The 27,143-nt window shown below is 31.2% G+C and overlaps 1 protein-coding gene across 1 annotated transcript; it reads left to right on the plus strand.

Annotated features, from left to right (window-relative positions):
- Positions 1-1,372: 1,372 nt before the first annotated feature.
- On the plus strand, positions 1,373-27,020 carry LOC128174501 (multiple epidermal growth factor-like domains protein 10). Its single transcript, XM_052840043.1, has 9 exons — positions 1,373-1,679; positions 4,192-4,261; positions 6,599-6,826; positions 7,909-8,163; positions 8,783-8,920; positions 10,829-10,966; positions 24,603-24,734; positions 26,572-26,709; positions 26,893-27,020. The coding sequence occupies exons 1-9, from the start codon at positions 1,545-1,547 to the stop codon at positions 27,018-27,020; spliced, it is 1,362 nt and encodes a 453-aa protein (XP_052696003.1). The 5' UTR covers positions 1,373-1,544.
- The last annotated feature ends 123 nt before the right edge of the window (positions 27,021-27,143 follow it).

Below are 27,143 nucleotides of genomic sequence, written 5' to 3' on the forward strand. Positions count from 1 at the left end.
AATGTATTTATAATACGGCATTTGTTTTACATCAAAGCATTATCACTCCAAATGCCCCAAAAAATTATTAATTCGAATTCCACAGTGTGGAAACATATTTGTCGAGTTTTTAAAACTGTACCATCTTTTACTACTGTTTAGTTGTTCCAAGAAAAGAAAATCATAAGCTACAACAATTCTATTCCGACCCTTTTGATTTATAGATTAAATCATGTCTATATTGAATTTTAAAATTTCAAATGCAGTTTCTCCTGCTTATTACATTGAACAAATCATTATCTTATTTGCACAATCCACACTGACTTTTAAGAGTGTTGCTCACTTTTTGTAGAGTAAACAACGTATTATCTTAATATAGACTTTGCAAAAGCGTTATGTAGTTCATTGATAACCATTTTTGTATGCTTAAAAGAAAAATATAAAACATATAACTGTACTTGCTTTTGAGAGAGAGAGAGAGAGAGAGAGAGAGAGAGAGAGACCGACCTTGTCTACACATTTTTCAAAAAATGCTGATACACATGTGCATTCTAACACGTTATCTTCAATTACACAATCTGCTAATAAACTAGAAAGTTTACTATTTATAAGCAAATGGTGTTTTCAAATATGTCCTTTTTCCTTTAAAGCACTGAATGTTTTGGTGGGAACAATTAAAAGCACCATAAATTACAAGTAGAATAAACGTTTATGTCTTAATTGATCCACTTAAGTGAGTACAAAAATAAGAGACACACTTAATACAAGCTTTGCGTATCTCTAAGTGAATAAAGTATTTTACAATTTGATGTTTCTATAACTTCCTCGTTTTATTTCACAAAAACTTGTTTTTATTTTATAAAAAATGCATGTAAATGTGGTTTAGATTTTTGGTGTATTTTTATGTAAGATATAAAAAAGCATATGTTCAAAAGTAAACTCAAGACATTAAAGACAGATTTTGGATCATTACTTGTTGAATTGGTAATATTCATATCTAGTTCATATATATATATATATATATATATATATATATATATATATATATATATATATATATATATATATATATATATATATATATATATATATATATATATATATATATATATATATATATATATATATATATATATATATATATATATATTTAATCAGCAAGTGTATTTTTTAATAGGTGTTGTAAGCGAAAAATAATTGTTATAAATGTTCTAGATAACAACAACAATATATACATTGTTAAGGTATAAAGTATAATCTATGCGGCATTTAAAGAAATATGAATGGGCGTTAGAGTAAACAAATGTAGAAGATAAAACAGTTATTGCTCTAATGTTTATAATTTATAATAAATATATATTGTCTTCAGCAAAACCTCATATAGAATCTTGATTTTTTAACGTTATTTTTGTGACTTTTGAACGTTCCAGGGAATTTTGTTTGCATCCTGTCAAGGGAGCTTCATAATTAAACCGAAAATAATACATATTATGTAATAAAACTTATACAGCATCTGTAATTATAAATGTTTCGCATATGTATCTTAGTTTCCTCCAATATCAACAATGATCTTTAAAAAGAGGAATGCATGTACTATCAGCTTAAAAGATATAAAAGCCGTAGTGATTACACGTGATACGATGTTCATATTTTACTTTACGGCGTGGAAGTCATACAGACGTACACATAAGTACATGGTAGTAAGTACTATATTTAATCTTTGTAAAGCTTTAAATCGACAGAGCGTATAACAAAATTCTAGTTAAAATGAAAGTTATCGTAACAAAACGGTCAGAATTATTTAAGAAACTAAAGGAAGTTTGAAACATGTTTTTGATAGTTAAACAGTCCAGACTGAGATTTACAATATTTAAAATATTCTACAATAAAAAACAAATGCCGTGTAGTATTTCTCCCTATTAACAAAACAGGTAGAAATAAGATATATTGAATGTCATGAAAATTAGGAAAAAGTCTTTCTACGCTATATTATGTTATGACGTTAAGAAATTTCATAATTTAATTAAAATTTTACACAAATCATGCAGCTTTATTTTGAAACTCGCTTATCGAAGTAATTAATTGAATGGAATTTTGAATGAAAATAAACACATTTGGTGAGTACTTGTAATCAGCTATTAGCATCAAGGTATCTAGTTTTCTAAGAATCAGTAAAATGAAACTGATCTGTTCTCAACCCTTCACCAGCAAAAGGATATTGTTCACACAGAGGATTATTTAGTGGTCACGATCTTGCTAAGAAAAATAACTAATCAATTAGCAAACATGAACATACTAGGGTTGTTAGACAAGTTAGCGAAGAAGTTTGATTGTGAGCGGACTATTCACAGGTTATCAGCACAACTTTTTAGATTTGAACTTGACGTATTTTCTAACAAAGTAAAGATTATTTTGTTTAAATGTACAATATAAACGGACAGCTTAATTGATGTGATTACATATCTTTCTCGGAGCATGTAAGTTTTTTTTTGCTTTTTTTTAAATTTATTTTTTTTCAAATTTTTAAACGCATTTTGCCTTATTTAAAGATGTACTGGCACTGTATCAGTTATCGGCAAAACTTTAACGTTTGTTTCTTGATAAATTTGGATAGAAATTGACATAATTTATAAGGTGATTTCCGTGTTTATCCATCTGTTATATTGTTTATCATTATTAAGAACTCAAAACATCTTGTTTTTGTGATTTTTAGCACGGCCCGAATTTGCCATGTTTTACGATTTACTGTTCCACTTTGCGATGATCATATGGTAAAATCCCTGTATATGTTTATGTCATACTCTGCATAATGTAATTTGAGTAATGTCCCTCTTTGGATCAGACAAAAGGTATTAAGGGTTATGATACGTAAACAAAACGTGTGTTTTCATATGGTAATACACAATTTCGTAGAATTTCCAATTCACAATATTGTGCAATCAGGCGTTCAACTGCGCTATGAATGTCTCAGAGTTTAATGAATTCCTTTTGTTGCTATATGTTATATGCATTGATATTATGTCAAATCAAAGAAGGTATATACTAAAATATCACAAAGATGTCATATTTTAGTTTCAACTTATTACGTCACTTTCCCCACTGCTGAAAGTGCGAATATGTAAACCAGTGGTAAACAGTGATCGGTCAAGCTCATGGTTAAATCATATTCAAGAAAGTTTTCAAGCAAACCTACTTTTCTTTATTCGAATCAGACAACTGAATTTAAAACATCTCGGATAGTCTCGTGCTATAAACACGAACTCTCAGTTTAGCCGATAAATGGTATGTGCCGATAACTGGTAAAGTACCAGTACCGTTTAAGCGCATAAAATTGCTCGATATTTCACATGACATCACAATAACTTAGGAACATCATTTTGTGACAGTTTGAAATGAATTGAAGACTTTCTTACCATTTAATTGCCAAATAAGGACATCCAACGCTTGAAAAAATAGTCAAATACGTTAACGACGTCAATGGACATCTTGGAGCACTTGGCCTTCATTGCATTTTGTGTGCAAGCAAGAAAAATTTCCGATGAAGACCAAAAGGTTGTAAGATTCTTCTGAAGATAACTCCTCATGTGTCTAGGACAATGGTTTATAAATGGAAACAGAGGTTTGAAGATTCTTGCTATAGAGGGTAAGGGGTGCTCATATAGACCTGATCTTGAACTTATGGATTTCCTTTTATCTCCTTATCTAAAGTCAAAACAGAATGAACTGAGATCTTTGGACTTAAATGATCCACAAAAACATTATACAAAAATTTATGGTATGAAGGTGCATTTTATTAGTGCGTTAAATGACATGACAATTATTTGAAACTGAAAGCTGTTTACTTTGAAAAAAGACTAACGTGACAGGTTTGCCAACCAGTTGCTTGTCGTCACATGACGTCGTGAAAATATGAAACAGTACTCAGTCAATTCAATTCATACATCGCTGTTAATATATGAAAATCATCTAATTTTTGGCATTCATATTTTCAATTGATGATTATTTAATAAAACGCAAATCATCCTCTAAAGTGCACGGTGGTTTTTCCGTAAACACTGTGTCTGTAAATTTTTCTAACAACTCTCGTATTGTGTGTGAAATAGTCCATGTGGAGAAAACAGAATAAGCGTATATTTGTAATGCAAGTGTGTCCTTCTTAAAGTTTTCAATTCACATGAACTTCCTTGTTGAATTTTATGCATTTGTTTTTAGCGTCAAGAGGACATGGCGGCAGTGTTTCTTTGTATTGTAATATACCTGTTGACATGTTGTTCTGCTTACGGTAAGTAAAATTTTATCATTAAAATTCATATTTTCACAAAATCATCAATAGTTTTTAAGTAATCCTCTGATATATTGAAGTTGAATGAACAAACCCAGAGTAAAGTGGTTTTATAGTTCATCCTCTAACAGGAGTGGTGGTCTAAATATAAAGTTTGATGTATATATTTTCCTTAAAACGTAGATACATATGTTCATGAATTGAACGGTTAATGATAATTAACCACATAATGACAAAGAAAATGTGACATTCAACTGAATGTCTTCCGATGTCGCAGACGGCAGATAAATGCTATTCAGTAAACTTTTGCTAACCTTTTATTTTGGCAGTGCATCAAATTGTCAACTTTTTAATTTAAAAAAAAAAAAATCCCAATAACCCATTGTTATTAAATAATTGTACAGTACACTTAAGGATAAATAAAACTAGGTGTTATCTCCAATCTGCCGTTTCTTTCTGGTTTTTTAACATGAATATAGTTTTTTTTACATATTGTATGCTTGTAGTTTGATAACGATATATTTTGAATTGATAGCTATTATACCCCAACATTATGGAGCTTAAAATGAACGGTTTCGTCCTGAAGTGGTATACTCGTTTTAATTATAATATGTTCCACAAATATCATACTTACTTTAAATGAAACACAATAAATTGATAAAATTCCTATTCAAATACTAAGTGAATTTGAAAAATCCCTTTGTAATGTTATTTTTTTTTGCTTGTCCCTCAATCAATCTCTCTTCATGACAACACTGTTAGTCCTTTTCATATAATGCATATATCAACTGTAAACTCATCACCTAATGCACCTTGCTCATTACTTTCAATTGTTTACATTAACGTGTACACCCATATCATCGACTATATGTAACAGGTGGTAAAATTGTTAGTCTAACGTATCTGGTCCATGGTGCTTTTTAACCACTGAGGCATTGTGATATTAAAACCTGCCACGTTGTCTGAATTATCCGTTTCTTTGTGCTTGTATGTCTCTGTTTATATTTCTTCTTGTCCCTACGTTTGTACATAAGAACATCCGATCTGAGCTGCAACATTGCATACCTTACATTGTTTTTATGAGTGTGAAGTAATTTGAACAAAAAGTTAAGAGTATTAAAGGGATTCAATTTTTTTCATTTGTTTAATTAAATTCCTTTTTTCCAATAGTATGAAAGTGTTTAATCATACTCACAATGTGCGTTTACATATCACAGGAAAGGAGAGAGTAAATCCAATGTCATGTATTTTATTAGAAAAAAATTGCAGCGAGATGAGTTTAGTTCTGATTTGAATTAAACTTTCCTCAAATGTCAGTTCGACCTTTCCCCTTGCATTCATTCCTGTTGCAAATGGGATACAGTTTTGTTTCATTTTGTCATATCGTAACCTATTTTTAATTTTTAAAAAAAGTATTTGGACAAGTGTTACTATTTTTTATAACTTTGCGTTCGTCTGGATGGTAGCTTGCAAGGAGTAGGTATTTTTACTAGCATTTTGCTTGTCTTCTGCTCTAATATTCGTTGTGGTCTGTCCCATTGATTTTTAGTCACAGTCTTTTTGAAAATGTCTTCTTATGAAATTCTTAAAGCATTAACTTTCGAGATTCATAGCGTATAATGAACGAGACTTAGAAGTTTGTGATTCGAACCCTGTTGCCCTTTGATGAAATTATAATATTACTTTATATCCAATAACAAAAAAATGAACTATAACTCCTAATTTTCATGTTCTAATAAGTTAAAACCAAGCTGGCTTATAAATAAAAATAGCCAAATGATAGAAATCCCAGATAAATCAAATTGTAAGTTTTAAGTTTTGTGATACTGTCATATTTTAAAATCATCATGAAATTAAAACTATTGTTGCTTTCCAGAATGAGATTTTTTCTCCATTGTTTGAAAATATCAGCCATGACTCATTGAAGAAATTCAGGATTGATCTTATACGCTTGTTTAAAAAAAACAATGCACTGTTGATTTTTTTATACTAAACAGACATATTTTTGTTTGTGGTCACTCAAACATTTAATCCTTTTCTGACGTTTTGACGTCATGAGAGAGAGAGAGAGAAAGAAAGAGAGCATAATGACGAATCTAACGAGCCCGGTTTAGAGTACTACAATACTTTGATTGTTTTTGGTCTACTTTTTTTTAAATATTTGGATATTGTATATTAACAAGGATGTTTTATTTTGCGATTTTACATGAACAGAAAATTTTATATGCTTCCTTATTGCTCCTGCAATATGAAATAATATTTCGACATGTATGGGCAACCAAATTTTGCTAAAAACAAAAACAGGCCTTGATAGCGTGGATCTAAACATTTTTATAGTTAATTTGGCTCTACGCAAACCAGCATTTGAGGACAATATATACATCCATGCTAACGTAACTGCCGGCAATGCTGTGGATGGACGCAAATCAAACTTGCGAGGTACTGGAGGAGAGTGTTCAATGTCAACTGAGAAAAAACGCACCGCTACCTGGTGGGTAAATCTTACTAGTACCCGCAGCATCCACGACATCCGGATCTATTACATGACGGACAATGTACCTTGGGGTATGTATCTCAGATACTTCTCATTAATCATACTAATTTTAGTTATAAAAGTCAATGTAATAAGAAAAGAATGAGACGTGCATGAACAAATATTTTGCTATTGCATGATTTTTGCAACACGTATAAAAGCTCATAAAATAGAAAATTAGTTGGACGTTATTTGTTATGCATACATTTTTACTGATTTTACATATATATTTTGTATTAAACTATTATTTCATGTACTTGTCACCCAAATCTTCACAATTAATCTGAACATGGCAGAATTTGAGGAAAAACACGTACAAATCAAGATATTCGTGTAATTTCTTGTTATTATCACATGCCGAGTTGTGAATCATCGCTGCATCTTTCAAAAGATGTATACAATTGACCATTTAAAATTATTTGACCAAAATTAAAAAAAAAAAACGTCTCTTGCTCTAAAAAATATGAAATTAATCATGAATTAAATTCTTTCTGTTTAAAAAAAAATGCATTGAAATATAAAATTGTTTACTTGCAAATTAAAAAAACTGTTTACGCGAAACTTATTCCGCGTAGGATTTGTTAATATTGTTTTCAATACCGCACACTGAGTGTTTCGATTTATCGAAAATGTTAATCGATGTACCGAAGCACTCCCTAGCCGATCGCCGAGATCATCTTAAACCGAGATTAAATGTCACACGGATTCAATTAAAACATTACCTTTGTTTTAAGTTAATATTAATCAAAATGTAAATATTTTTGTTTCTGTAAAAAGTGATGTATAAAAACGAGTTACATGTATATTAAATACGAGTTAATATTTAAGCAGGTATTCACACCTCGTAAATTAAATGTATTTGATTTAAAGGTAAATATGTTACTTTGTTCTTACGAATTTCGTTAGTTATTATTATTTTTTATTCCCAGTGCTTACAGAAGGAAGCATAAACATTTGTTATTTGAAATTGTTGATTCGACAACTTGTGTACAAAAGTATTTAAATAAAAAAAAGATTAAAAACTTCTGTTTTTTTTGTTACAAGTATATATTTTTTTGTGAAAAATACATAGAAGGTAACTTTATATAAAATAGTATATTATTGATTATTTTAGATGCATCAAACGAATATACAGCGAGGTTTCTGGGATTTTCTATATACATTTCAAACACAACTAAATTGTCAGATGGAAAACTTTGCTATAAAGACACCTACTTCACAAGAAGAACGATACCAGCTGTCTTTAACACCACCTGTTTTGTTCATGGTCAATACGTCATCTACTACAACGAGAGACTACCAGGAGTTACCTATCCTAGTGATTATTCTGAATACGCCTTTAGCGACCTCTGTGAAGTTGAAGTCTATGGTAAACAATTTAATGTTTACTATTTTTTATGTAATATTAGACCGTCTATCAAACATATGTTAAGCCTAAACTCACATAATACACCCGAGATATGTGACACCTCGTGGGCGGGGGGGGGGGGGGAGGGGGGGTGAAATTCTTGTCACATAGAGCTCTCCCAAACAAATTGCACTAAAAATTTTACACAGTCGTCTAACTAATCAAGTCTATGATAAACAATTTATTGCATACTTGTGTATCTGTTATATTAGTCTGTCTACACACATTGTTTTAGTCCAAACTAAAAAAAAAACAAAAGCGAGAAATGTGAGATCTTTTGGGAAAAAATGCAATTTGTTTCCCAAAAGTCATGTTTTTGGTAATCTCTCTATTTCGATTAAATAAATTCATATACTAAAATGAGTGCTAAATGTATATAAAAAATTGTCGTGTTTGCATTTTCAGAATTACAGTTACATATTCATTGTGATCTTGTTATGAGGAGAAGGATTCTTCTGTCTTCATTCTCGGTCGAAAAAAAAATGAATATACAAACATACCAATTTATTCAGGATTGTATTATAACGTTATTCCTACACTGAGATTACTTATATTGAACTTTTCTTTATATTAACTATAGGATGTCCAACACTTGGTTACTATGGTATCAATTGCACTACCCCCTGTCCTGACGTCAACTGTGGATACTGTCACATCCAGACTGGCACCTGTCAGGGGGGATGTAAGCCTGGGTACAAGGGACACCAGTGTGAATTGGGTAAATAGTTGAAATTAAAGTCTGTAAAAGTATTTTCTTAGTTATTCTTTATGTTCAATTATTTCTGTCATTTGTGAAAGGTTATTATTTTCCAAATTGCATATACTTTATATAGTATTCATCATCATCATCATCATTCTATTATCACCATTATCATAGGAACCAACGTTAAAAGCATTGAAGCATTGTTTCATTTTTTTGCAATATTGTCAATGTTATTGTCCCCAATGATTTTTTTATTGTAATTCATCTAAGTATATTCCTCAATGAAAGCATATGTAGTGTTACGATAATCAAACAAATACAAAACTTAGCATTGTAGCATCATTTTTCATGTTAAAAATGTTCAAATTATATATATTTATTTCGAAATATACTTGGTAGTCTTAATCTATTCAGATCCATTCATCGTATTAAATTACAGTTGGAAGTCTGCCGAAAAATATACATTTCATACTTTTTAGTTTTTTTTTTTTAGCAACAACAAAATCACATTTGAAAACTAGCCTGTTAGAGTTCTTACTTTTCGTATTGAAAATCCGTTTTCAAAGCTTCCCAATCAATTTACTCGACATATGAACTGTTTAATGTTTAAATCTTTTTAATGCAAACTTTATTTTTAGAGAAATATTGATATTTTTAGTCAAGATTTAATCTTTTGATATTTAATAAGGTGCGTAATAACTACGATATGACATTTCAAAAAATTACATCTTAACTTTTATATACTCCCTAATAACCCCTTCCGAAAATAAAAAAAGGATATAATTTAGAAGAGGGCCCAAATAGTTCACACAGGATGAATGTCTGATATTCAGTCAATTGAAAGGTGACTAAAAGGTAACTGAAAAGTGACTGAATGGCATATCTGTGCCATTCAGTCACCTTTCCAGACCATACAGTTAACATTCAGTTGACGGAATGGCAGAGCTTCATCATGTGTCATTTTACATATACCCGGTATGTTCATAATTATTGATTCGTCCTTTAAGAAAAAAATATGCCAAGAAACTTGCATATGTATAAGGGATTTTATAAATCATAAAGATTCGCATTTTAAATTAAAAATAGATTTAAATATTATTTTTTTTCTTCAGTTTTTGAAGTTAACATTGAAATCTATGGGGAAAATACATTTTGAAATATATTTTTAGTATAAGTAATTTCCTCTCATTTTTTTTTTCGTGGTAAAAAGTTGCAAAAGCTTTCCATGTCTTCGAATATGCTAAAAAATGATAATTTACCATAAATATTTTCAGAAATTGGTTTTTTTTTAAATTTCAAAAAGGGCAGACAACTCTTTGAAAAATGTTTTAAGTGCATCAAGTTCATTTAATTGACTACATACACACACCTAAGTTTGGTTTAAATCAGCCTCATAATAACTTTAAAATACGTATTTGATATAGTATAGATCAAACAAAATATTTAAACTCGCTTTAGTTATGGATGAACTAACTTAATATGAGAAACAGAATAAAAACATATTATACATAACATTCGGGAGACTGCATCAACAGATAGAGCACATATTTATAAATAGTATTCAGCAATTACTTATATCAGAGTAAGGAATTTTTATTTTGATAGGAGATGATAAACCCTTTTGGCTATTTCTTTTCATTTGTTTAATAAATCATATTACATAAAATTGTGTAATACGTTTCATGTAGAGGATAGTGTTTGCTGTCTGTTTAATTCAAGTAGAAGTAAAATGATTTTTTTTCGAAAAATGTCTGTTTTTAAATATATCATGTTTTTTTCTTATTTCATTTTTATCTCCCTACACTTTTCTTTTCAAAAATTTTAAAAACGTTTCAAAGAGGTTTAGAATGGCGAGCAATTATCACAAGCATCTTCGTTTAAGCTTCAAAACTGATCATTCTACCCTTTGTTTCTCTGTTACAGAATGTGACAATAGAAAATATGGAGACGCATGCCAAAAGAGTTGTGGACAATGTGTAAACAAGACACAATGTGACAACGTGATCGGGACTTGCTCACAGGGGTGTGAGGCGGGGTACAAAGGTCAAATGTGTGATCAAGGTCAGTTACATGTAATCAGGGAAATATTCGAAACGTCTCTTGACATTTATTTCTATTCATCATTTTCAAAAAGAAAGAAAAAATTTCTGCAAAAAATTATTAAACAAAGTTGTTTTAAAACTTGATTTCTGACATTGAGGTTGTGTGGTAACAAACAAATGACAAAGGTTAATTTTTAAATGAGAAATAGCAGTTTGAATATTTATTTTGATATGGATTATCCTGAAGTCAACAATAAATCTAAGTTTGATCTTTCTTTGTCACTTACCCATAGTTGTGATTTATAAAAATTCCCTGAGTAATTTTCTCGTCTACGATTGGTGTTTATACTACTTCTGACAAAACTGTACATAGAATTATCAGGTAAAAGACATTTGCCAACGTAAGAATACATCCATTCCTTGAAATGATTAGTTTCAATTCAATTGATTTGCTTCGGAGGGATAATCAATGAAGTAATAAATGTATAACATTATCGAAGTTCTTATTTGCACATATTTGCAAAAGCGTCGGACGTGGGGGGGGGGGGGGGGGGAGGGGCTTAGCCCCCTCCCCTCGTAACCCCGCCCTTTTTGCAAATTTAAACATAACTATAAAAAGTATCCAGCTGTCGCAGTTGTTATTTAAAAGTTTTACATTTTGCGTATTTATATTTGGCGCACATTGCCAATCGAGCGTGCATGAGAGATGACTAAGTAAACGTATGAATGTCACGTGAGGATTTTGTTTACGGGTGTATGTTGACAACATGTTTATTCTTTACTACTATATTACAGCTGACCAATAGAAATGTACGACTGAATTCATTAATATGCATGACTTTACTTACTCACTATAAATAGCGTTAATCCCGCAAAATCCCGAACCCCAGGACTTTTACCGTCATGGTAGAAGTAGTAAAGTGTATCTTAACCTCTGTAAGATCTTTCCTATATTTTGTAACAACATATCTGGATACCTGGAAAGCTTCCGTTTACCTTGTAATTAGGGTCTTCCGTTTTCAACGGAAGACCCTCTTGTTATTCTATTGTTTTTTTTAGGGTTTTCCGTTTTTCAACGGAAAACCCTTCTGTTATTCTACTGTTTCTTATTATTATTTTTTTTTTTTATCCGCAAATTTTGTGTAGGCCACTTCTCGTACATTTGTTGTCTGATTGTTATGAAACTTTCAGGGTATGTAGACAATGTTAATATCTCGAGGCGTTTTTTTCAAATTTTTAAAATTCACTTCCGGTTATGAGTTATTGCCCTTTAATTGAAAATTGGGGGGTCTTTTGTCCAGAGTTGATCTCGGGAACTACAAAAGATAGTTGCATGAAATTTAGCAGAATTGTTGGTAACATTTTATAGTTTTGCTGGCATGAAAAGTTTGGCAAAATGTTTTTTAGTTTTTAAGCTATTTGCCGGTAAAGTATAAGGTTTTGGGGGGTCTGAAATTTTGTTATTCTTTGTATAATAACCTTTAAACTAAAAATATTTTGTTAATACATATAGAGCAAAAGTTGTTTAGAATAACGAGAGCTTTCATTTAAAATTAAGAAAATAGGGCTAGCCCCTATAATTAGGGGTCAGCAGCTGATACACGTATTTTTCTGATAGCAAAAATCGTTATCATTTTATGAAAAAAAATTAATTCAGTTATTGTTAATATATTAGATAATGTCATTTGGTGTCAAATTTAAAAAGTTCTGTGCCCTATTTTTTTCAAATTTCATAAAACAAATATGTGTGAATCGTACATGAACGAGTTAATTTGTCTACATAGACACACAAGCGAACAAATGCCGTTTTAAGGCCCAGGCATTTACTGCATTACATTGTGTTGCGTCTTAGATAAATTGTTGTGATTCAGTTTCATTTTTTTTTCATCTAGGCTATATCATTTATGAATTCAACTACTTATTTAACACGTTCTAATCGGCCACGCAGAACAAATGTTTGCAATGTTTGTCGCGGACCCGCGAATGTAAACAGTAACGAACGGCATTGTAGAAAAGAGAGAGCGTAATGCAGAAGATAAGTTGTGCATTTTTCGGTGTACACATGCATTTTCAAGTTACTGTGAAACATATGAACATGCACAGGGAACAATACTACATATTTGTATAAGGAGGGATATATTCTCGTGTGAATCGTTTACGAGGAAATTCTGACAGCCACACTTCTGTCGACCATGTCGACGGATGTGTATGTTTCCATTGATCAGCCGTTGATAAGCTACGAGTAATAAAGGGGAAAAGATGGACATTAAAGTGTGTGATCTATTTGGATGTTACTGAAGAAGGTGAGGCTTTTTATTCCTTTTAAAGTTTCTTGTCTATAGTGGTTAAAATGTCAGCATGTTAACTGGTTAACATTTAGTCTATAGATGTACATGTCAGTACGTGCACACTGTCACTGATGTATGTTATTTTTCTAGTCCAGACAATATAAATCCTTTTAACAGAATTGAATCCCAAATGTTGTACCTTTCACTTGTTTTTTTCTCCTTTTTACCAGAATTTTGTGTAAATTACAATTCAATTTATTGACAAAATCCACATGTGGCGAAAGTCATACATACAGTATACAAATATACATGTAGTTGGTACTGTACATAGATTTTCTTATGATATGTCCATCGCGTATGAATTTACAAATATATCTTGATGATTTAACATCTGCTGGGTTAAGAATTTTATAAGAATTACAGAGTTAGATGTTTTGTTATGGTGTGGGTGTTTGTTTACTAACGTGTACTTTTTACATTGTTTACTGGATGTTTAGACTTGCTCGAGGTTCATTGGTGACTGGAAAGGATGACCGAATTTATCTATTAAAAAAAAAATCAGATTGTGAATTTTCAACTCAAAATTTAAAGCAGGGTCTAATTAGAAACATATGTCATTGATCATATTCTTGTGCGGAAGACTCCAAATGTAGACATAAATACCCTGTAGACATACATGTAACATCAAGTAAATAAAATTGTATACTTCAGACTTCAGAGTTAAAACATGACTAAAAAGTCTTTAATATTTTTATGATGCCGATCAATGTATCATTAGAGAGGTTTAGCAGACCAACGGGTACCCGGTACATGTACTTGTACATGTAGTTTACAAGTTAGAACTATGCGTACCACTCTACCAGTTCACATAATTTTTCTTGTTTAGCAGTTTTGATGTGTACTTGAATTGTCCTTGTTAATGTTTAAAATGTAATTTTTCATTTATATTCTCTTTTTTTAATCTGACTACTGGCAGTACTGGCATGCCAGCAGTTCTTGTCGAGGACCATTTCTCGCTGGTGCAATGTTACATCATATTTTCGTATATAATTTTATGTGTTGATAAAATGACGTAACAATGCACTGATGAAAAATGGTACTCAACGATAACTGATCGCATGCCAATATTGATTAATTACAGACAAAAACTGAAGGTTGCAAGTGTTATTTTTTATTGAACACCATTGTTTAAAATAACTTTTTATATATGTGACGGTCAGACCGGTTTAAATACCAGTGTTCAGTTGGTAGAGCACCTGACTAGAGATTCAGGGGGCCCAGGTTTAATTCCTGGTTTGGTCCTTCATTATTTCTCCCATCCTGTTACAATATTAAGGCTTGGACGTTTCTGTACTTAGCCGATTCGGTACATATCACTATACATGAAATGCGATACGATACATATCACGATGCAACTAAATGAAAACATGAATAAGGGTTAAAAATTTATTCAATCTGTCGATGTATTACCGCATGTCCAAAGTTATTTTGATAAATTTAAAATGAGCGTTGCACAATTTACAAATTACTTAAGTCTCATATACACTACTTTTTCATTAACAAGTAATCCAAAAGTTGTCCACACTCCAGATTTAGCTTCCTACAGGTTTGACAACTTTACGAGGTTTTCCGCCATCTTTGTACTTTCATATTAGGCGCGCAGACTAAAAAATAGCCGATATATGAAGCTCAGATATTTTTGGAAAATAAAACAAAGTCCGCATAGGTATCGTAATGTATTAATGGTAAATGTAACAATCCAAATATCGTCAAAATAAATACCGTGATGCACCGGTGCATCGGTGGATCGTTCCATCCCCATACAATATTGGTGTTGTAACCAACCCCTGGAACTGACAGGTTAACTCCTGCCAGGGGAAGAGCCAGGGGTGATCTTTGAGGGTGAAGATCATTTAAGGGGGGGGGATGTGATGGTCAGACTGGTTTGAATACCGGTGCCAGATACATGTAGCTCAGTTGGTAGAGCACTTGACTAGAGATTCAGAGGGCAAGGTTCGAATCCCAGTCTGTTCTGTCATTATTTCTCCCATCTTGTACATATATATCAGATCTATTCAAGTCAGTGTCAGCTACATTATGCATAAACAATTTTACCCGCTCCTAAACTACAAACTTTCTTATTAGTGGATTCAGCTTACTGCTGATTGGCTGCTGTTGCAGCAGACTTATAATATATGCACGCACAAAACACAATGAACTTATCAGAGAATGAAAAATTCATCGAGTTACTTTCAACTGTTGGAATTTGGGTATTTTTTAAAAATGTATACTTGTGACAAAACATATGATTATGTGGTACATACAGCTGTAGCTTTATGAAGAAAATTTTGGTTAGACCATATATACCTATCATGCAAGTAAATGATATTTACAAAAAACTTGCAATTTATGGCGCACGAAATATACGCTAGTTTTATAAAGATTGACATACATGTAATGTAACACATTCTGTGAAAAATAATCTATTAAAAAAAATTCTTCATTAAGTTTACTCATACATGTTTTATGCTTATTACACATAGTATTGTTTTTAAAAAATGTAATTTAAAAGAAAAGAAACCAAAACCCTCGCCAAATTTATTTGCAAAAAAAAAACGGTAGAATTGATAAAACATGGTATACCAGAAGGAAATACATGTACTTTGAGCTAATTATTTTTTTTTTTATTTCAGCTCAAAACAGCCTCTTGTTACCACATGGCTTTTACCGGTACCTGTTGGTTCTTGTGGGTCAGCTCCTGAGATTAACCTGTCACCTCTATCCACATGCATATTCCTTGTGTTCTACAGACTATTTACCGGTAATTCAAATTAAATCCGATAATGCATGAACAATAATGGAACTTGAAGAAAGCATCATGCCATGTTGTGGTTTGTGTTTGATAAGAAATTATGAAAACAAAATTAAGGCTGTTTAAAGAAATTCATAATTGCTGTGAAAATTTGTTTTTCAATAAAAGTATGCAATTATGTTTCCTTTATTTTTTATTTCATAAAGATATTTAGATGTGTTTACATAATTGAAAAATCCCCCCCCCTCCCCTCTATTTAATTGTCTGCATTAAGATTACATGTAGGATATGTAAATGTACATTTGACTTTGAAATATCATCTGCTATGATAATTACTTTTGAAATGAACAAGAAACAACCTATTTCTACTTTTCTAAGGTATATATGCAGAAAAAAAGTAGAAAAACATGTCAAATTTGAACATTTTTCATGGAAATCAACTCTGTCTCCGGCTACCTGGGTGTTTGAAGTTTATTTTAATTTAAGGCAGATGTCTAACTTGTAGGTTGTATCTTACTATTTTAGCATGGTTAGAAGGAGACTAGAAATCAAAATAGATTAGATATTCACTAAATATGATTGTTAGCTTACTTTTTTTCATAAAAACAAGAAATCACAAGCAGGACAGCTGTCTATTTGTTAATTAAAATGGTGTAAATCATAAAATAAACAAATAATTAGGATCAAATTTTAGAATCATTGATGATTGTTTTCAAATATGTGTGAGAAATGACTCAAGGAAATTGCCATAAGTTTCATAAAATTAGGTTAAACATTTTTAACCATGACTTTTTATGAAAATCAAAAGATGGGGGGGGGGGGTATACATGTAAGGATATTTCTAAGTGATGTGAAGCTTTTATCATGATTATATAATGTAGATGCATGTTGTATTGAATAAGGTTTCTTTTCAAAGGTGGTTGAACAACAATTGACCTCTAAAAGGTCAGGTAAAGATGTTTTACTATGGAGAACCCTGTAAATCTGTGTTTATTAATGGAAATTGGAAATGGGGGGTTCACTTAAATGGCCATATTTTTAGTAAACCTCAATGGAATTTGCAATATGTAGTATTCTTTTTCTCAGAATTGCATTAGCTTTCTTATTCTAAGACAAACCGTCTTTTCATAAAATGTTAGTGTACTAATTGCAGTTAAAGGTACATGTACAAGGAATAGTTTCGGATAAAGAACCGTCAATATTTTTGTAAAATTGATAGTGACTGTACGTGAAGATTTACCAGTGTTGCGTAGATTCATGAAATGAATTTTAATGTTTATCAATAGTTAATGGGATGTCTCTTGTTGGAATTGGTAAGGCCTAAAAAAAAATATTGTGTTTAGGGTAACACTGATGAAAAAATTAGGTTAGGTAGGTGGGGATTTTTTTTTATTTTATCTATTTTTTTTGGCCTGAATCCTAAGAATGTTTGTTTGTTTCATATTTAAAAACGTATTTTTTATTGGAAATAAGATGAAATTCACAGTCGGATAAAATCAGGCATCTAAAAATGGTAGGATCGGGCCATTTTTGTAGCTTAGGGCGGGTTACCCGAAACCCACAACTTTTTTTTTTTAGGCCTAAGCAATATTAAGGCCCCTAATTTTAAGTACATGAGAAGCAGTAATAAATTGTGAAACTTGCGGCTTTGACTGTTGTGTTGCCTTTACACAGTGAAATTGAAGGTTACAAACTGGAGGTTATATAACATGAAATGGAGGTGGATGGGATATTATATGCCTATTTAGTATGTACTGGGTATGAGGACAATAGCAAGTTTATTGTCCCCCAAGACAGCAACTATTTCATGAGGCAAATCCAAGGGAAATAGTTGCTGAGGGGTGGGACAATAAACTTGCTATTGTCCAGATAGTCAGTTAATTGGTATATTATTGTACCGAAAAAAACTTTATTTGTCAGCGATGCAGAATTTCTTGATGATAAACAAATTAGAGTTATCAAACTTTGTATTTAATGCGGTGATCTAATTAGGTCAGAGGTGTTCCGAGTTTAAAAAGGAGGGAAATCAAATTCTGCTGATGAATGGTTTTGATGACTATTCACCATGGGCAGATAGCATGGATACTATTTCAAATTAGATAGAAAGCAAGTTTGTGTGGGCTTCTAGTGATCAGTTTATCCGTCTGTCCATCCGAGATCGCTTGACCGGAGCATAGCTTCTCTCCCCTTGGCCCAATCTGGCTCATACCTCATCCACAGGGTTCCTTTGGGTTAAGGATGTGCTGTGACCTTGAACCATGTTGTTAGGTATAAGGTTAAGGTCATAGTAGAATTACATATATAACATCCTTGTCTGGGGCATATCTTCTCTTCCTTTGGTCCAATCTGGCTAATACTCACAGACTGTCTCTATCGTTAATCGATGTGCAGTGACCTTGCATGAAATTTCTAGGTAAAGGGTGAAATATCATATCGGATCATGCAAAAATCCTTTTTTCAGAGCATATATACTTTCTACTAACCCCTATAGGGCTCAGACTTCACATAAGCAGAGCTTTTGAGTAAAGGGTGAGTAGTGACCTTGAACCTATTTTCAAGGTAAAAGAACATATATATACTCTCCTTTTAGCCCCTAATTGGCTAATATTTTGCCTCAACAGAGCTTATTGGTTAATGGCGTGCAGTGACCTTGAACCATGTCAATGTGAAGGTCATAGCAGATCTTAATAAAATTAGTTTTAGACAGTAGATTATTTCCCGGATATGCTTAATCTTGGTCAGATTCAACAAAAATGCCTATATGTTAGGGGCAATGAAACAGCTAAATGCCAGCTGGAAAAATTTCAAGTTATAGGTCAAGGTCAAAGCAAAATTCTCTAAAATAACATCAGCAGGGCCCTTTGAAATGTTCACCATCAATAATAATTTTAAATAAAAATATTCACAGAGGAATAATAAAATTAAGTAAACTATACATCGATAAGTTTCTGACAATTGATGATGCAACAAGCACATAGTACGAAAGGTCAACCCTTTGAAAAGCAGTGTAGTTGCTCAGAATTATGTTTTAAACAAAATTGATTTTTTACGGACATTTTAATTTTGCATTCTGGGTTAAGAAATTAGATGTTAGTTCCAGGTAAAGTTAACTTTTACCTAAAATGAAGTCAAATTTGTTAAGTCGTACTTAAAACCATTCGGATTTTGTTAAGTCATACCAAGAATCATTCGATTTTTAAAATCTTTTTGTACCTAAGTTACTTTTGTCATTAGATTAAGAACACTGCTTCTTAGAGGTACTTCTAGCATTACTTTCGACATTAGCGGAAAACCCACTCGTTGCTTTGCAACGAGCTTTGCTCTAGTTTATTATTATTATTAGGGTCTTCCGTTTTCAACGGAAGACCCTCTTGTAATTCTATTGTTTTTTTTTATTAGGGTCTTCCGTTTTCAACGGAAGACCCTCTTGTTATTCTATTGTTTTTTTTTATTATTATTATTCTTCTTGTTTTTCCTTCTGACTTCTTTTTTGCTTTATATCTCAAAAACTATTCAACCGATTTGCAAGAAATTTTCAGGGATTATGTTAAATTCTTGTCCTTTGAAGCTTTTAAAGTTTCAGTCATTAAATCACTTCCGTTTTTTAGTTACGTCATTTTAAAAATTTTCAAAAAGTGATTTTGTCCATGACTTTTCTCGTAAACGGTTGTTTATAAAGACTTGAAATTTTCTGTGTTTGTAAATCTGCGGATTTTCTTATGGCATTTGACCAAAAAAATGTATTTTGTCACTTCCGGTCGAAACCGGAATTGAAACAAATTTTTCGAAAAAATGAATTTTCTGATCGAATCAAAAATGAATATGTGTTTCGTAGAGCTTATTAAGCTGAATCTAACACTGAAAGCCGTTTTCAAATCGGACGATGCATTACAGAGATATCGGGGTTTAAAAATTGATTTTTCCGGAAATTTTGATTCCGCGTCCTTGGTTTAAAAATAGCGTAATGTTCAAAGTATAATTAACTCGTACCAAAAATAATTGCTAAGTCGTACTTGAACACACTCGGATTTTTTTTGTTAAGTCGTTCTTGAAATCGGAAATGTTTTTGTTAAGTCGTACTTAAAATCATTCGGATTTTGTTAAGTCGTACCAGGAATATTCGATTTATTTCATCTTTTTATTTTAGTTACTCTTGTTATTGGTTTAAGAGCTCTGCTTCTTACAGGAACTTCTAGCTTTACTTCCGACATTAAAGGAAGACCCACTCGTTGCTTTGCAACGAGCTTTGCTCTAGTTATTATTATTCTTCTTGTTTTTCCTTCTGACTTCTTTTTTGCTTTATATCTCAAAAACTATTCAACCAATTTGCAAGAAATTTTCAGGGATTATTTTAATTTCTTGTCCCTTGAAGCCTTCAAACTTTTAGTCATTAAGTCACTTCCGGTTTCTAGTTACGTCATTTTAAAAATTTTCAAAAAGTGATTTTGTCCAGCACTTTTCTCGTAAACGGTTGTTTATAAAGACTTGAAATTTTCTGTGATTGTAAATCTGCGAATTGACTTATGGCAAATGTACAGAAAAAATTATTTTGTCACTTCCGGTCGAAACCGGAAGTGAAACAAATTTTTCGAAAAAATGAATTTTCTAATCAAATCAAAAACAAATATGTGTTTTGTAGAGCTTATTTAGCTGAATCTAATACTGAAAGCCGTTTCAAAATCAGACGATGCATAACAGAGATATCGGGGTTTAAAAATTGATTTTTCCGATAAATTTTGATTCCGCTTCCTTGGTTTAAAAAATAGCGTAATGTTCAAAGTAAAATTAACTCGTACCAAAAATAATTGTAAAGTCGTACTTGAACACATTCGGATTTTTTTTGTTAAGTCGTTCTTGAAATCGGAAATGTTTTTGTTAAGTCGTACTTAAAATCATTCGTATTTTGTTAAGTCGTACCAGGAATAATTCGATTTTTTCATCTTTTTATTTTCGTTACTCTTGTTGTTGGTTTAAGAGCTCTGCTTCTGACAGGAACTTCCAGCTTTACTTCTGACATTAACGGAAGACCCACTCGTTGCTTTGCAACGAGCTTTGCTCTAGTTCTTCTTGTTTTTCCTTCTGACTTCTTTTTTGCTTTATATCTCAAAAACTATTCAACCGATTTGCAAGAAATTTTCAGGGATTATGTTAAATACTTGTCCCTTGAAGCTTTCAAACTTTCAGTCATAATGTCACTTCCGTTTTCTAGTTACGTCATTTTAAAAATTTTCAAAAAGTGATTTTGTCCAGGACTTTTCTCGTAAACGGTTGTTTATAAAGACTTGAAATTTTCTGTGATTGTAAATCTGCGGATTTACTTATGGCATTTTTACAAAAAAAATTATTTTGTCACTACCGGTAGAAACCGGAAGTGATTTTAATTTTTCGAAAAATTGAATTTTTTGATCGAATCAAAAACGAATATGTGTTTTGTAGAGCTTTTTAAGCTGAACCTAACACTGAAAACCGTTTAAAAATCGGACGATGCATTACAGAGAAATTTGGCTTTAAAAATTGATTTTTCCGGAAATTTTGATTCCGCTTTTTTGGTTAAGAAAGTAGTATCAAGTTCTTGGTTAAATTAACTTGTACCTTAAAATTAAGTGTTAAGTCGTACTCTAACACATTCGGATTTTTTTGTTAAGTCGTTCTTGAAATCGGAAAGGTTTTTGTTAAGTCGTGCTTAAAATAATTTGGATTTTGTCAAGTCGTACCAGGAATAATTCGATTTTTTCATCTTTTTATTTTAGTTTCTCTTGTTATTGGTTTAAGAGCTCTGCTTCTTACAGGAACTTCCAGCTTTACTTCCGACATGAACGGAAGACCCACTCGTTGCTTTGCAACGAGCTTTGCTCTAGTTGTAATATTTTATTTGTTAATTACTTTTATTTCATTTTATCAAAATATTCTAAATTACCGTGCGATGTTGCGTATGAATTGTGTAACTGATTGTAAGTGTGAATGTGTTTGAATGTATAAGTTTTCTTCATTAATAAACAATCCTCGAAATAAAATAATCAGTGTATAGCTGAAATCAGTACCAGGGATTCGGCGTTATTTATTCATACAAGACCCTGCGGCACCTTTTTTCATTTTTTTTTCTAGTCAAGATTTTAATAAGTCTACCCCCACCCCGAAAACTATCAATTTGCTTCCAAAGCCACTCTTAATATATATAATGCAAAAAGTTCCAGTATGCTATGATTTCTTTTTTTGGACTTATGATTTTTAATATGTGTACATTATGTGATCAATTAAGATTTTGTTTGACATTTAAAATAAGTATATATTGACCAAAGTCAGACTTTTTAAGAATTATTGAGTGGTCATTCTATATGTATTACATGTTAACTGGATTAGACCTAGCGTTAACTTACAAATAAGCTAATTCTATTTTTAAAAAAAAATTAATGGGAAAAACTGAAAAGAGTTGGTTATGTAAACGATAAAATTGTTTATTCATTTCTTTTTTTGGTTGTTAGAGGCTATACGGGCGGGTGTTTGAGTTTAAAATTTAAACATTTTCTCAAACCGACCTGCCGTATTAAAGGCATTCAATTAGAAAGATTAAACTAAAGATCCGCTATACTGAATAGGGCGTTTTATGGACATACTTTACCACTTCTTTTACAATAAATTTATAATCTAACCTAAAGTTGATTGTTTTAAAATGGTATTCTGTGCCATTGAGTTTACTATAACAAGTTTGCTTTTATATTTCATTCATTTTTGGTTTGTGTTTGGTTTGTTTGTTTGCTAGCTTCTTTTTTTTTATTTGTCAACATGGGTGCCATTGCGTTTATTTTTATACAAGTAAACCCTAAATCAAACAGCATGGGCCATTTCGGTCTGGAATTTCTTTGTCTTAATCAATTCGTACTATATTAAGGTGACTTTATACACCACTCATTGATGACGCAGTACGCTAAAAAGTAAATCTGGAAGCATGCAATTCCGGTACTGGCTGATTGAAACTGGGGCGATTTGTATGGGGACCGCTCTTTTGAAAAAAATTGTTAACTGTCAGTGAATACATTTAATGTGAAAACTGGAAAATTCTTTGCTTACAAGTAATGTGGTATCTGACACCTTCATGCTGTGTCGTATTATTTATCGAAATATACAATAAAATCAAGTATAATTTTTTAAATAGTTTTTTCTCTTCACCGATATATTACAACGTAGCGTAGTAGGTTAGTGGATTCACTACATACCTGTAGGTCATGGGATCGAATCCTAATGAGGACAATAAAATTTTTAACTTTTCCAAATTTTTCTAAAACGTATTTTTGATTGAATACTGTGAAAGAAAATTCTTAACCGGTGAAGGTTTTCAATTGTAATATATATTAATCCACATTAATATCGACAGATGTTTCTCACCACCTTAAGAGGATGGGAGGGTGGCTTTTAATATCACTCAGGTTCGAATACAAAAATTCTATTCATTAATTTTCCCCTTTATTTATTTGAGTTAGTTTTTGCATTAAAGCATAAAATATTCACTTATATGGGCCTAAAATGAGATATGTACGTATTTATCATTCCAACATGATATTTAGGAAATTTCTTTAACTCAGAAATGAAAAGTTCCCAAGGTGTTTGGGCATTGGGACTTAGGAACGATAACTCTTACCTGAGGAACTTTCATGCCAAATAAAATTTTTTAAAAAATTGTGTTTATATGCAAAGATTTTCATTCAATTTTTTATGTCACATTTAATAAAATACATTTTCTTATAACATCAAGCAGCTTTTTCAGATAATTAGTCAACAGAGAAAGAAAATATGAAAAATTATGGTTTGGGGTAATACAAAAAAATTGCAATAATAACATTTTTGAATGTTAAGAAGTGTTATTTTGTTACGTGTCCGAGGGAAATATTCATCAGATGACAACAAAATTTCTCTCGATTTGTTTATAGTTAATTTAAAAAAAATATATTTTACAAAAACACAAAAAAACGTTAAAAAAAATCGTTTAAAATACCAATAGTATCCCTATCATCATTTTAGTATTTGATAAGTATATGTTTTGTGGTCTTCTATTTATGATTGGAATAAACTGTGGGTGTATAGAGCCACCTAAAGAGATTAAACTATATTAAAAAGTTGAGATGATCAATCAATTGAGTACATAACATATATTTTCACATGAAATAAACAATAAAATTAACGTTTTAGAAGATAAAGTGCATCAATAAATCTCATCAAGATGAACACAGTTTAAAAATTGTCTTTCTCCTATTGGGGTGTTAAATGAAAACAAGGTCAAATATACACATTATAAGATTTTTTTTTGTATTGTTTAAAACTGTAAACTATTATTTTGAAATGTATCCAACAATTTGAGTGCTTACATTGGTAAGTATTTTAACATATTAATGGATTTTTTTCAACGCATTTATTACACACCTGAAATTTAATCTTTACATAAAAGTTCAAAAAGGGAATATTTCACACGTAAATGATACCTGTAGTAGATTCAATTAATGGATATAACCAAAAAGATACATGTTGTTATTACACAATGATAGCTGTTATTTTTATTTCAGAATGCACTGATGGCTTTTTTGGCCGTAATTGTCAAGAAAAATGCAATGAAACTTGTCTAAGGTGTAACATGTTTAATGGTGTCTGCGATAAAGGATGTCGTCCCGGATGGGAAGGAAATTATTGTCAATCTGGTATGTTTAACGTGTGACTGAGTTAGTTGACAGGATGGATACGTACCACGCAGTCAACTGAATGTTAATTGAAAGGTCTTTAAAGCGACCGAAAAACAGAGCGTTGCCATATAGTTATCAATCAGTTATGTTTTAGCTGACTGAAGTCAGATGTTTACCCTTGTAATTTTAAAACCAAAAAAAAAAAGTGCTGATATTGAATAATATATATTTACTGGTCTATTTTTGACATAAATAAAAATACATGAATATTTACATCCACGAAGTATATTTTTTTTCTGTTTCTTACGGAAATTCATTGTAATCCATAGCTCTTAGAAACTGACAGGACTGAAATCTACACGCCCCGTTTATCGATTGGTTAAATCCTTCGTCAACCGAAGAAAAATTACGGATGGCACGAAATAGTCATGATGATGTCATACTCAAATTTTAATAAAGGACGATTTGGTTCTTTATTTTATCTAATGTATTGATGTACATTAATAACAATTTAGTTAGTTTAACTTAATTTTACGATGAATTCTTTAATGTAATAATAGAAAGATGTAATTATGAACAATAAAATTATTCTAGCGTACATTGCAGAATTTTTTTTTCTGCGATATCGCCACCTTCTTATCCCGCTTTTGGTTATTTAATGCAGTATCCCGATTTCAAAAAAAGCGAAAGCAAACTATTTGTTCTTTTTAGAAATTGTTCATTCAAAAAAATATATGGGTCTAAAATGCGAAGATTAGAAATATAAAAAAAAAAACAGCATTATTGCATTACATTAATAATTCCCTCACAAATGCATAGACAAGGTTACATTATTTTTTTCAAATATGATTGATAAAAAAACTGTAATTAATTTTCTTGTATAGAATAGTTTGCTGATTGTAAACCAACTGAAAGGGTTTCAAATGAATTGCATAAATGATCACAAATCAACAAATCAAAAAGTCAAGTTACTTTTAAATTACAATAAATAAAGTGTTTAGAAAAAACGTAACTTTGATAAAATCAGACTAAAGTTTTGTTTGGACTGACATATCTTGAGGGAAATGTTTTGCATTTTAAAGAAAAAAAATTGTATGTGAATACATACTGTTTACAGGGAAATACTTGCACAATTTTTATTTACACTTTTCTCGCCATTGTTTTCGTTGACAAAAAGACTTGCTTATTCCAAGCAAAATTTAGACAACTGTCTTAAAATATTTTATAATAATATCTATTAAAAATTGTTTTTTGGCAACAAAAAAACACGAGGTTAAACTTACAATGTTTTCAATAAGTCTTACGGATAAATCATTCCGTTTTGAAAATAAATCAAATGACAAATACATATTTTTTACTATGACTTTGTGGGGTTTTTTGAATTTATTTTTTTTCATTTACGTTTAGCTATATTTTATCCGACCAGTGTGACTTTTTTTCTGGAGTTACCTATAAAATTATATACATAATAGATACTTCAAAATCTATAATATTTATCCTACATTGACTACTCTGTTTTTGAAATAATTAGTTGGATGTAATTTGAAATTAAAAAAACCAAGTAAATGTCGGATAAACAATGGTTACTTTGGCATATATTTTATATAACGATTATAAACAAAATCAAGACAAGGACAATACAATGATGCACATAAAGATAAGCAACCAGTAATGTTAAAAACATTTTTTAATTATTCATTTTTTTTCTCAAAGCATTGTTTTAAAAAAGCAATAAAAATCTGTAATCGTTTTCTACCAAGACAGCAACTTATCTGAAATCGCTTTCTTTGTGTTCCAACCACTTTGAATTCGTGGAAGCCTTAGACTAAAGCAATTTTTTTGTTTTGTTTTACAGCTTGTCAAGACGGGAAATATGGATTTGAATGTAAGGAGTGTAGTCCATTTTGTTTTCGGTCTGGAATATGCCATCCTAAAACCGGTGCATGTTTGAATGGTTGCAAAAAGGGATGGACAGGAGACGAGTGCTTTGAAGGTATACGCATTGAATTTTACAGTTAAATAATAGATTTCAATGCATTATAAGCAAATTTATCATTGATATTCTGATGACTTAAGACCACATGAGGCCGAGTTTGGCTATTATTAAGAAGTATATAGAGGTATAAAAAGCAATGAATTGATTGCACGTGTAATAAATGATACCACAATTTTGCAGTTTCAGTTCAAGATGACGGAAACACGTCTACAAACCTGTCTGTTATAGGCATAGCAGCTCTCTCTGTCGCAATTTTATCCATCATGATTAACGCCGTTCAGCTACTCTACAAACTTCTACTGCGGTAAGTTTTATTTTATTATTCACTTCATTTTATTTTATTTAGATATTAGTAGCACATTTGGTGTGTAAAAATGCACTCAAAAGAATTGATCTCCACTTTAAAAATGTGTAGACACACTCATTTTGTA

The sequence above is a fragment of the Crassostrea angulata genome, chromosome 2 (assembly GCF_025612915.1).
Source record: "Crassostrea angulata isolate pt1a10 chromosome 2, ASM2561291v2, whole genome shotgun sequence".
NCBI classification, from domain to species: Eukaryota; Metazoa; Mollusca; class Bivalvia; order Ostreida; family Ostreidae; genus Magallana; species Magallana angulata.

What these genes read in the sequence shown, in the direction of transcription:
- LOC128174501 (XM_052840043.1), top strand. Translation starts at nt 1,545, where the DNA reads ATGATCTTTAAAAAGAGGAATGCATGTACTATCAGCTTAAAAGATATA. An exon ending in CTGTGAAGTTGAAGTCTATG is followed by an intron (nt 8,164 to 8,782) that starts GTAAACAATTTA and finishes TATTAACTATAG; the next exon opens with GATGTCCAACACTTGGTTAC. An exon ending in AGGTCAAATGTGTGATCAAG is followed by an intron (nt 10,967 to 24,602) that starts GTCAGTTACATG and finishes TTTTTATTTCAG; the next exon opens with AATGCACTGATGGCTTTTTT.